At 42.7% G+C, this 12,840-nt stretch overlaps 1 protein-coding gene and 1 long non-coding RNA gene across 3 annotated transcripts in view; both read right to left on the reverse strand.

The window, feature by feature from the left end:
- Window positions 1-283: 283 nt before the first annotated feature.
- On the reverse strand, window positions 284-6,206 carry LOC135261517 (uncharacterized). Its single transcript, XR_010331973.1, has 3 exons — window positions 5,874-6,206; window positions 1,297-1,621; window positions 284-764 (listed from the first exon to the last, which is right to left on the reverse strand). It is a non-coding gene; the product is annotated as an uncharacterized LOC135261517 (long non-coding RNA).
- Window positions 6,207-8,695: 2,489 nt separating this feature from the next.
- LOC135261518 (zinc finger protein ZFPM2-like) overlaps window positions 8,696-12,840 on the reverse strand; it is an 84,975-nt gene continuing 80,830 nt past the window's right edge. For both annotated transcript variants that reach the window (XM_064347882.1, XM_064347881.1), the window contains 2 exons: window positions 12,474-12,698; window positions 8,696-12,047 (listed from right to left, as the gene is read on the reverse strand). In XM_064347882.1, the coding sequence (XP_064203952.1) occupies window positions 9,568-12,047; window positions 12,474-12,698 (2,705 nt within the window). In that variant the 3' untranslated portion in view covers window positions 8,696-9,567. The remainder of the gene's footprint in view (window positions 12,048-12,473; window positions 12,699-12,840) is intronic.

Genomic DNA, 12,840 nt, shown 5'->3' on the forward strand with positions numbered 1-12,840 from the left:
ACCCACCATTCACTCACACACTCATACCTATCGGCAATTTAGGTTCTCCAATTAGCCTACCTGTCTTTGGACTGTGGGAGGAAACCAGAGTACTCGGAGGAAACCCATACAGACACAGGGAGAACATGCAAATTCCACACAGAAAGGCCCAAGCTGAGATTCAGCTGCTGTGAGGCAATAGTACTACTCACTTCTTGCTGTGAGGCAATAGTACTACTCACTGCTAACCCTAAATCCCTCAGAAAGCATCTATAACACCTCAATCACTGTAGCATGATTTATTTGTAATTTGTAATTTAATTTGCATTTACGCAAAAATTTTCATCAGAGGTGTGACATCAGAGGTCATGTCTCATATAACAGTAGAATTGTGTTATGCCATCTTTCATAAAGCTTTGCTGTTGTTTTCAACACTCCATAGAGATGTTATGACGTGATTTAGTCTGACATAATTTCCCTTTGAGTAATTTTTGTCATGCTCCAGCATCACACCTGCTGCGAGGAAGAGCCAGACTGATTACACAATCAGAGACAAACACCCATGCCTCATCATTAACATCCCATCTTCTGCGACTCCTGCCATGCCCCTGGAGGGCCATTTGTAATTTTGATGTATTCTCCGTGCTTGACGATGCAATCCGTTCAAAATCCATCCCAGTGATGGGACACTTCTTACCTGAATGGCCTATCAGCAGTCTGGCCTACACCCTGGCGGAGGGGGATTTAGTGCCCCGGTACACTGTCATTTCGATGACTGTCTTCTGCTGCAGGGAAACATTTCTGCTAGTTTTCAATGTCAAATCCCTGGTATTTACAGACCTGACAAAACCAATCACTCTGTTATGTGCGCAGCCTGCAGAGTTCTACACCAGGGCATGTTTCTGCTGTTGCTGCCCTTGTTTTACTGCTATCACTTATCTATGATTTATTCATTTAAAGTTACTGGATTTGGGTTGCTATCTGACATTGCCACAAAAGAACATCATCTTTAGAGACGTAGAAGTATAACTAACCACCATCATCCTTGACATTATTATGAAGAGTTTGATCTGATAATACTTGTCAGAAATAACCACTGGCTGATTGGTAATGCCTCTCTTGAGGTAAAGCATAACCACTCCATCCAGTAGCCTGCGAGGAAATATCACTAATGTTCGAAGCTAAATCTTGCGAGTTACACTCTGTGTAGCGTTGAATACTTATTTACACTTGTAAGCATAAATGGTTGAAAGTTCGTCGCGATACTCAGCTCGTGACAAATACTTAAAGGCAGAATAATCCTACACGCTAACCTACCTGAATGGGAGATCTTAAGTTCCATCGCTCGTGATCAGCAGTAGACGCACAAATGAAGGTGAAGCACGTGGGTGACAGAAGGAAGAGAGTACGTTGTCACGCTGCCTTCAGCCCATTCATCTCCGGCGCGGGCAGGCGGATCGCGCGATACATCTCACTCTCATTACCATTGGGACGCTGCTGCGCCCAGGCCCTGAGGGCCACGATAAACGATAAATTTCATCACAAGACATCCTCTTCCTTCAGGATGGGATCAGACCTAGTCATCATTGCTCAATCCAGGGGGCGAATGGCAGCAATATTGGGACGTCTTAGTCAGCGATACCTGCATACAAGCAAAATTAGATATGAGCGGTCTGGCTATAGTTTTTTTTAAATATACGATGTCTTCGTAGGTTATCGTTGGCATAGTCCTGCTTTATGTTTATCTTTTGTAATAGACAGGGTACTTACAGAACTTACAGAGTGCATACCACTGGTTATTAAAACAACTATCATTTAAAATCTGTAGGTATATTTACTCATTTATTTTTAAAGAAACAACATAGAATGTGTCTTATCCTATATCTAACACTGATACACAGTTTTTAAAAAATCTAATCATTCAAAGGAAATGGGATTTAGATGACTTTAAAATCTTCAATTTTCCCACAACTGTTACAAATAAATGCATTATTTACGGGGATTTTTCTCTAGGATTGTATTCCCTAGCTCCATTACTGCCCCCCAGCAAAAAAAAAGTGATGTGGTTATATAATGCTAATTAATTATGTGACAAATTAGAAGTTAATATTTGAATGTAAACGGATGTGTGCAAGGCTCACAGAGGTGCTATACTATTCATCCTGGTTATGTATGCAATTATCTCTTGATTAACAAGTATTCATAGCTCAGAGCACACTACAGCAGTATGTGCCCAGAATCTAAAGGCTCATTAAGAAGAAACAGAGAAAACAGTTAACGTGCGGCCTCTAGATTTTGATTCATAGCATTTACATTACGGTTATTTTTTTAAATTTTATTGTATCCTTGCATCACTCTAAAGATGATGTGCGAGTAAACTGACACCCATGTAATAAGGTATTTATAATGTTCTGAATATAGACACTACTGCTATTATTAATTACTTAAGCATGGGAATACCCATATATTCAGAGCAATATTACTGTTTAGGTGAAGAAGCATGAAAATTAATTCTATTATTATCATGACACCTTGGTTTAGTGTGCATTTCTGTTAAAAAAAGCTAGAGGTGCAATGTTTTTGTTTTTTGAAAAGGTGAATAAATTGGATGCCATTTAAAAGATACAAGAAATAAACACAGTGACTTTCATGTTGCCTGAATAAGTTTCACTTGAAAAAAAAAAAAAATATTGGTCAATTTCCAAAAAAAATTCTCTCCATATTTGGATGAACCACTCTTTGTCAACTTTAGTTTTGTCAAAATAAGCATGCACCAAAATGATTTCAGCATTAAATTAAATGAAGACTGGATGAATGTATTCTTCCAAGTGTTTTAAACTGTCTTCATGTCCTATTGCTCCAGTATACTGAAGCTGGACGAAGAAAATGTGAAGACAGTTTAGCAGTCAAACATTTGTCCTGTACAAAGACATTTGCACTTCAAAGGGTTCTCGTTAGGTAAAGCTTGCAGAAATTAGTTCTGTTGCTGCATATCTTTCAAAATGAATTCCTCTTTTCTCCAGGGAGCATTTCTACTCTGACATGAAAGGGAGAGAAATTGACCAGCTTTTTCAGAAGGGACCTACTGTGTGATGCAATGGTACGTATCTTGCTGAATCTGTAGCGCATTGCACTGAAGCTGTTTATGGTGTATAATGGATGGCCAGGGGCGAATAAGCTCACATGTTGTGTGTGGGTGGAAATGGAATTGATATATTTTACTTCCACTGGAAACATTCTAAAGGTCTTCCCTTGCTTAAAGACTCGCCATTGCTTAATGAAAAAATAAACATGCCTTTGTTGGCTTCGATACTAATCAGTCAGTTTATTTGTGGCTTACATTAAATCAGAGAGGTGGGGGTATTGACTATAGCGTGATTAATACAAATACCACTGCCTTTTAAAAAGAGGAAAATACCATTGCTTTCCACTGCATGCTCTTTGATAGAACTTCACTGACACTCAGTGGTTATGTGAGGTAGTGCCCAATCTCTGGGCAACCCATATTTGTGGTTCTTTTGAGTCAAGTACATGTTTGAAGTCCCACTTGTTAGTACTTCACCTCACGCTACAGGCAGCTCATGCACCGAAAGGCTCCCCATCGTGACTCATTTGTGAGAGACAAGAGAGTCATAATGGGGAGCCTTTTGGCGCATGAGCTGCCTGTAGCGCATTGGTTGTGTGCGTTATATTTATATTTCTTCCTTATTATTTTTGAAGTGTGAAAAGTAACTTATCAGCAGACAAACAAATTTTGTTGACATTTCATGAACTTTGACCGTATTCCCCCAACCAAAACAAATGTCTTCTTTCCATAGTATATATTTGGCTAGTTGTGTAAAATTCATTTGTGAAAGTCTTATGTTGCCAGTTTAAAAACAGAACAATGAGTGCAGCATACTGAAAATGTTACTTGGTAACATATGCATGTACACAACTATACTCACCTCACAGAACCAATAATTAGTTTAGTTTTTAGTCAACATAAGATGTTATTAAATCTATCAAAATTAGATACTCATGCACAAATCAGTGTTTAAATAATAAAATTTTAAAATCATCTTTGACCCATTTTTGTATGTATAGTATGTATATTTCTTTACCCCTTTGCCCTGTGGTAGGGAGAATGAGGTGCAGTTCTTTTGAGTCATCAGCACATGCTCAGGCTGAGGCTTTGCCATGTGATGCTGGTTGAGTCAATATTAGCTAAATGCCGCAGGCCAAACCAGCCAATTCAGTGCACCAGTGAGCTGGGACCGGGCAGGACCCCCTAAATCCCAGCATTTATTTCCTTCACTGCCCCCTCCACCCCACCCCACCCCACCCCACCCACACCACACCACACCACAACCAACCTGACAACCACCACCCTATATAATTATCCCTACATTATTGCGTTTTAATTTGAAAGGTGGTTCTTGAAACTTGATTGCTTTGGCCATATTTGCTTTCTTTTTTTTCTTACATCATATTTTCCCCTTTACTTTTTGTTTAACTTGTATAACCCTGTTGACTGCATTATGAAATCTCACACACTTGGCACTTACTGATCATAGTCTGTTGATGTGTAAAGCATTGTCTGCTGTTGTCTGTCTGTGGCCATATTGTGGTAAAATATAATTGTCATGTTCTTTTTTCACAAATGGCAGAAACTCTTAGGGTCTCTAAAGACCTCTAGATCTATGCACCTATATTGTCATAACAATTTTTCAATATTTAGCATAGTTATTGTTCACAATATATTCATTTGTGTGAAATACTTTAAACTAAAATACAAGAATTATATTGATCTTTGTTTAATTTTTTAAGTATATTTCTTTGCTGATCACAGACAGTTGGTGAAATTAGTCAATTTTTGTAGGAGTTTTAGTTTTGAAGCTGAATATTGTCCAAACACTGTATTTACGTACTCATGATCATAGATCTCAGTCTTTTGTCATATTTTATTTGGTTTGGAAGTATTTTATTTGCTTGCCTCATCTCAATAAATGGGTGTTTTCTCACAATGTTTCAAGATCAATTTAGTTCTCAGCTGTCATTGACAGAAAACCTAACAGGAGCACATAACACAAGTTATGTTAAAAGCTACTGAGGAGCTACTGTCAAGACACCTATTCCAGCATAATGGTCTGAAAAATTAGAGTGGATAAATTCAGCTGTAACCTTTCAGTTTTAACACACATGGGGCCATTTCTCCTTTCTTAGTTTTGTATTGCCTGAAAAATGGGTACAGATGTAAAATACTGTGTCATTGCAAATACTAACAGCACAGTAAGGAAAAATATTTGCCTCCTTCCTGATTTCCTCTGTTGTTGCCTATATGACACATTGAATGGCTTTAGATCTTTAAACAAGATGTAATATTTGGCAAAGGAAACCTAAGTAAACACACATTTTTTTAAATTATGTTTTTCATTTATTTAATGAAAAAGGGTATCACATCACCCTTGTGAAAAAGTAAATTTCCCCCTTGATAGCTGGTTGCACCATCTTTATCAGGAAAAATTGCAACCAAATGCTTCCTTTTCAGCCACTCAGATGTGGACTGACTTTTGTGTTTTTGATCATGATCTTGCTGCATAAACCAATTAGCTTCCCCACACCATCACACTACCACCACCATGTTTGACTGTTGGTATGATGTTCTTATTACAAAATGCTGCATTTGATTTATGCCTGACATAATGGGACCCGTGTCTTCCAAAGAGTTCCATTTTTGACACATCTGTTCATAGAACATTCTCACAAAAGGCTTGGGGATCATCCAGGTGCAATTGCAAATGTGAGACAAACTTTGATATTTCTCTTGGTTAGCAGTGTTTTCCACCTGGCTACTCATCCATGAATACCATTTTTGCCCAGTCTCTTTTTATTGTGGAGTCATGGACACTGACCTTAGCTGAGGCTAGAGAGGCCTGCAGTTCTTTGGATGTTCTTCTGAGATCTTCTTCTGAGACTCCATGGATGAGTTGTCACTGCACCCTTGAAGAAATTTTGGCAGGTCAGGCACTCCTGGGAATATTCACTACTGTTTTAAGTAGTACTGTTTTTCATTTGGAGATAATGGCTCTAAACTGTGGTTTGATGTAGTCACAGAGCCTTAAAAATGGCTTTGTTACCCTTTTCAGACTGACAACCTTTTTCTCATCTCTTCTGGAATTTCCTTTGATCGTGGCATAGAGTGCTTGCAGAAACTTTGTTGTGAGTGCTTCTCTCTGATGGTAAGGTTCAATATGAGAGATTTTGATTCAACATGGCTGGCTGCAATAAAGCCTGGTTGTGTTCAATCAGCTGAATCCAATTATCGCTTAAATTTGGCTAAATGGTTGATTGACTGGCTAAGGGGGCAATTACCTTTTCACACAGGTAAATGATGTGTTTTATAGCTACAATAATAGTTAAAAAATGTGTTTTGTGTTACCTCAGTTTCCTTTTGTCTAATATTTTGTCTAAAGATTTGAAACCATTCAGTGTGACAAATATGCAATAACCGAGGAAGGGGACACATGCTTTCTCACCACAGTGTAATTTAATTTATTGAAATTAGATTTGTAATTCTAATTCTAATTCTGGTTTGATTCACATGATAATTTGTTATATAATGTGCATAATGCAGCGTGGCATTTCAATACACATTACAATGATACATTCAGAAATATAACTGTAACAGTTATTGCACGGCCATGGTGGCTGCTTATGCCACCCCCTACTCAGATAGTGAGGGACAGAATAGTTTACTTCATAATTCATAATTACAACGCTACAGTCAGAAATATAATTGTCTATCGCTGGAACTTATATATTATGCACTAAAATGTATCCAAAATCACCACTTGGTGGTGCTAGTACTCTATTAGAATATGGTGTTCATGAGTGAAGCGCCACAACAGAGCAGCAGCTCAGAGTACGGTCTGAAAGGTTTCTTATGCATAGCTTATGCTGTTAGTTGGGCTTGAAAAAGTAAGAAAAAGCCTTGTAGTGGTTTAATAGAAATCCTGACATCTATATTAGTTTTTTTTTTTTTTTTGCAAATGGTGCTGCACATTATATTAATGTCCATTTATTCAACATTAAGAAAACACTTCTATAATTATGAACATTTTATTAACATGAATTGTTGTGCGCTGCTTTTTCTTACCATTGTTTTATCCCAACAGAGATATTGCTCTCTTTTGAATGACTCTTGAATCCCTTTAAAATGATTTTAAACAGTCTATCCAAGACTCAGTTGTATTGGGTAAGAAATGCCTACCATAAAATGCATAGCTGTAATGAAATTAATAACATGAATAGCACTGGGATTGTTATATAAAGCAATAGCTGTAACTGAAATCATTAAAACATTTTGTCTTTGGCTCTTCTGAAATGAGGTTTTGACTTTATGACACCTCACTCCGACTATTCAATCAGGTTTTCATTACTAATCAGCCATACTGACCGGAGGCTGCACTCCTGCCCCTATCATTGACGGACAGCCTCATTTCCAATACAGATGCATTTGTGTGCCTTCACCATTGTGAATTGGTTTGTGATTGGTGGCTGTTATATAGGGGTTTTCATTTGTAAAGCCCCTGATTGCAGTCACTTAAAACAACTGGTAATTGGCTGCAAATGTCACTTTCACAGGTCTGTGTTTGGATAATTGGGAGGTTTGTGCCTCTCTTTTTCCCCCCATAGAACGCTCTTGGTACTTAATAATTTCCTGCATGTTCTGCACAAGAACAGTTAACTGCTTTCAGCTGTAGCTCAAACCGGTCATTAAAATACCGTTTTTAAAAAAAATGTTCTTTACAGTTTTTGTGGCAGCCGACATCAGGGACTTTCTCAGCTTTTGAACCATTACAGTTGCGGCCAGAGAGATAAGTACATCAATGAAGTTATTTCACTTAAATTTTCAAGAAGAAAATAATGGTGTGAAAAACAAACCACATACTATTATAATAAAGCAGACAAACACAGAGCTGGACCTGGTTCCACCTTTATCTTGCCAAACAAGTCATTTTTTCCCGCCTTCTGCACTCTCGACCTCAAATCTGTAATATTTTAAATAACGTGCCCATCGGAACAGTGACAAATAGAATTAATTTTTCAGTGGACATTGTAAAACTTATCATTTCTGTCTGAAGATATCAAATTAAACATAGTCTGTGTTATTTGTAAAATATGTTCATTATGAATCATTTTCAAAAGGAAATGCCAATGTAAAATTGTTTTATGATATGTGCTGTAATAAATTGCTGGCATGCATTCAAAATTGGGTCCTCTAACCCTTAAACTTATCCTTCCCTCTTCCAGCCAAAAACCAGGCTGTCTTTACCTCCACTGAGAGGATTTACAATTGATCAAAATGTTGCCAAAAATAGAACTCTTTAAGAAATGTTTTCTCAGCCAATCAATAAATCAATCAACCAATCAATCAATTAATTGATAAGCATGCTGTGTATTATGGCATTAATAATCAGATCATCACACAGCTCTTTATAGTGGTAACTTTCTAAGGACAATAATGAAAAGTGTATCAATTGACTAGCATCATGCCAGAGTTTGATGATGACATACTCATAACTGATTTTTCTTACATATTAACCACTTCCACATCTTCTGAAGTGCTGGGAGTACAAAATTAACTTCAGAGATGTATATATATAACTGGACATAACTGGATATGCAATCTTAAACTCTCACAAAGGAAAAATGAACAGTCCAACACAGGTCATCCTGAGGATTGGTATTTAATATGCCACAACATCGAAATAAAAATGTCCAACAGTTCCGGAATTTTATTCCACCCATATACATGCATAGCAACAATGTTTTCAAGAAATATTTTTATTCCCATTATTAGGATATTGAATGAATCATTTTTGCTCCCCTCGATCCTGCCTAATTGTTCACCAACGACCAATATTCAAAATGTATTTCATAGGGCCACAAATCAGATTTGAGTCCTTCATTTATACGTAGCTAATACTGCTTTTAAAAAAGACCTTTTTTTCTTGAACAAAATATTGGCGAACAGAAATAAGTACTTTACAACAATGTTGTCATCCACACAAAAACAGTCATTTTAGCGCTGGAGAAAAAAGACGGGGCAAATACATACATAAATACATACCCAAAGCCTTAAAAGAAATGCTTTCGCTGAAAAAAAAATTTTTTTTTTTACACAGACATTACCCCAAAAACATTTTCAGAAAATGTGTAGTTATTCAAGCTACAAATTGTATTTATGCATATACAAAAGAAAAAAAGAAGTTACAGCAAAAAAGAATATACAAGTGCTTTTGCAGCTACGTTTTTGTCGGAACGCATACCGGTTGCATTCCGTGTCTATCGTTTAATTGACGTTACAATGTAAACAATGTGTGTTGCACAAGAACAATACAAACAACTCATATACCTTTAATTATAATTTAACATCACTACTCCTCTTAATACTGATTTAAAAATAAATAAATATGGCAAAGTGGCACAAATAGTTTTGTTTTTAACCTATGATTTTGCGCTGTTTTTAAATAACAGTAACTTGATTGTCCACAAGCAGCATGTAAAACAGTGAGACGCACCGAGGCAGAGGGGGGCGGAAGTTCATTTCACGCGATCGGCCGCGTGCGACAAGCAGTAGAACTTCTTGTGAGTGATGAAGTTGGAGAGGCTGCTAAAATGGATGTCGCACGCGCGGCAGTATTTGTTCCCGCCGGCGGCCGGCGCCGTTCCGTTCGCTGCGCCCTTCGCCGCGGGGGGCGCCGCGTCCTCGGGCGCGGGCGTTTTCGGGGACGGGGAAATGTTCTCGTTGGAGTCCGAGGGATTCTCTGCGTCCCGCGGGGGCGACGGCCGGCCGTCCGGAGGCGGGGGGTCGTGGGGGAGGTTCTCCTGCTGCGGGGCGGCCTCGGGTTTGTGGACGCCGTTCACGCTCGCCGCCAGGCTCCTGTTGTTGGGCAGCAAGGGCAGCAGCTCTTTCCCGGGGTGGGCGAAGCCGTTGGGCGTCAGCCGGTCCTTCCCGCCTTCGCCTCCCTCACTTTGGCGCTGCTCGTCCCGCGCGCCCTGCTCGTCCCGCGCGCCCTGCTCGCCCGCGCCGCCGTTAGCGTAATCGGTGGGCTTGATCCCGTAATACGGCAGAATGTCGTCGGCGCCTTTCAGCTTCTTTAGCGCCTGGGGGTAAAAGCAGTGGGGCAGGAACGCGGCCCTGCTCTCCTCTTTCAGGGGGAAGAGCTGAGTCTCGCCGGCGGCCCTGAGCGCCGACAGGGTCCCGGAGTGGGAGGGGAAAACGTTTCCGTTTTGCACGCCCGGCTTGGAGTTTCCGTTTTTATCGCACTTCGCCGGGCTCTTATCGCTATGCCGTTCGAATTTTACGGCTGGAAACACTGCCGGGTCCAGGCCGCCAATTTCAGGCTGCTGAGCGGCTCCAGGGCAGAAGTTCTGCTTGTGCGTTAGGTAATCCTCCACTTTGTTAAAGCCAATCTTGCACACCATGCACTCGTGGTAGTCCATGAGCCTTTTGGGGGAACTGCAGGTTTTGTCAGAATGCGGGGAGCACTTTTTGCTGAGATCGATGGGAGCATCTGCTACTTCCTGCTGATCGATCGCATTGCACTTAGACACCAGCGCTGACTTTGCAACGGCGAAAGAAGCTTCCAGGTGTTTCGGGACCATTCCCGAAAACATATTGCACTGCGGACTGAACGGGTTTTCGGGGCTGTCGACCGACTCTTGGGACGCACAGGGACTTCCGAAGGCAGGCAGCATCAGGAAACCGGGCGGCCTGATCTGAGCCAGCTTCTGCTCGTGGTCCGGGAGGCACATCTCGTACAGCTTCTTCCGCTTGCGCGTGCGCAGCGTCCTCTGCGCGGCCATTTTGTTCCCGGCGGCCGCGCGCTTGGCGGGAGGGTCGTGGCGGGAGGCGCAGTAGTACTGCTTGTGGACGATGTAGTTCTCGTGGCGGCTGAACGTGATCTTGCAGGCTTCGCAGTTCGTCTTGCCGGAGTCGCCGTCGCTTTCCGCGGGGGGGGCGGTCGGGCTGTTTGAGTTCGTCCGCACGCCGTTCGGCTTCTCCTCCGCGCCGGGGGGAGTGGAGGATTTTTTTACCTGCCCTGAGAGCTCCTTATCAGGCACTTTGATGCTCCCATTGATCAAGTGCGAAGCCGACGAGTTCGACCCTGCAGACTGTATGAGACGACTGTCAGCCTCAGACAGCTGGGGCCCATTGAGCAAGCTGACCGAACCGAGTCTGCCGTTCGGGCTTACAGTCCCCGTCACCTTGTCTAGGCCGCTGGGGTAAGTGGGCGACTTGGCCAAGTCCTGCCAGCGGCTGTTGCAGTAGTGCTTTTTGTGGATGAAGTAGTTGTCCAGATTATTGAAAGTGATGTTGCATTCGAAGCATGTGGCCCCTTTTGGCACCAGAGGGCTGTACATCAGAGGGGGGTAGGCGTTAGCTCCGTGCTGCAGTCTGCGGTGCACCAGCTCGGACATTTTGGCCAGTATCTCCGAGGCCTGCGGGGCCATCGAGATGTCCTGGGGGAAGGGGAACTGAGACAGGAGGGGTCCCACGGGAAAGGCCGGGCCCACGCTGGCCTGGACGGGCGAGGAGGCGGGCCGCGGGCTGGACGGCTCAGACTTCACCCTGGGGTACAGGAAGCCGGCCTTGCCTCCCGGGTTGCCGTCCTCCTTCTGGCCCGAGAACTTGCCCATCTTCTCCGCCCTTTCCGACTTGGCGCCGGGGCAGACGTCCTCGTCCCGCGCGATCTTCGGGGCCCGGAGGACGTCCCCGCAGCGCGCCAGCTCGGCCCTCGTTCGCCGCGGGCCTTCCTCGCACGCCCGCGGGGAGAGCTTTCCGTCGGCCTCCCTGTGGAGCCCGCCGCCACCACCGCCGCCGGGCCGGTGCAGCTCCTGGTGCTGTGCGAGCTCCACGTGGCTCTGGAAGCCGACATGGCAGCGATTGCATCTGAAGGCCGTCTGTGACAGGTGAGAGAGGACGTGGTGCTGGAACGCGATGAGAGAGTCCGCCGTGTAGGTGCAGATTGTGCATTTCAGCCTGGCGCCAGGAGGGAGAGCCTCCTCCATTTTGACACCTGGGAAAAAGAAGAAAAATGACTTTTTCGTGTCCCTGTTCCGCGTTAATGTAGAGCAGTAAGGCTGTCAAAATGATAATAACGTGTTCATTCATTTGGCTGAATAAAAGTCAAATAAAAAAGGCTACTTGTTACAGTAATACATGGATTACTATACACAAAAGCAATGTACATTTAAAACGACATCCCAATTTGAAAAAATAGGCTGTTGCTTCAGGGCATTTTAAATGCCAATTAAGCTAAATAATTCTGTACTAAGAACACCAACAGACTCACACTTTTATATTAATATATTTTATCAAGCAGCAATTCTTTTTCATATCACTGTTTCAAAATGCAGATGTCGGGTCTGTTGGTTCCTGTCAATTCCATAGCCGTCCTAAATACCGAGAGGGCCCACAACACAATAATGTGAACCTCACTCACTGCTGTGCGTAGCCAGGTGCGCTTCCATGGCTCGCGGCCCCGAGCAGGTCTTGTTGCATTGTGGGAAGGGGCAGACGGTGGGCACGTGGTGCGGGCTGCCCTCGCCCTTCTCCAGCGAGGGCTCGGGGTTGGCCTGCCGCCCGCTGCAGTAGTACATCAGGTGGGCCTGCAGGTTCCTCTCGCTCCGGTACCAGATCCCACACGCCTTGCAGGGGAAGATGTCCTCTGTGGAGGCGGTGCTATTGTTAAACTTCCTTCTTTCCTTCTTTCCTCAAATTATGTCATTTACTCAGCATGGATTCACAAAAGGCCTGTTTCTCCAAATGTACTGGCAACACACACTTTCATCTGTTATTCAAGGTGCACA

This window comes from Anguilla rostrata, chromosome 8 (assembly GCF_018555375.3).
Source record: "Anguilla rostrata isolate EN2019 chromosome 8, ASM1855537v3, whole genome shotgun sequence".
NCBI classification, from domain to species: domain Eukaryota; kingdom Metazoa; phylum Chordata; class Actinopteri; order Anguilliformes; family Anguillidae; genus Anguilla; species Anguilla rostrata.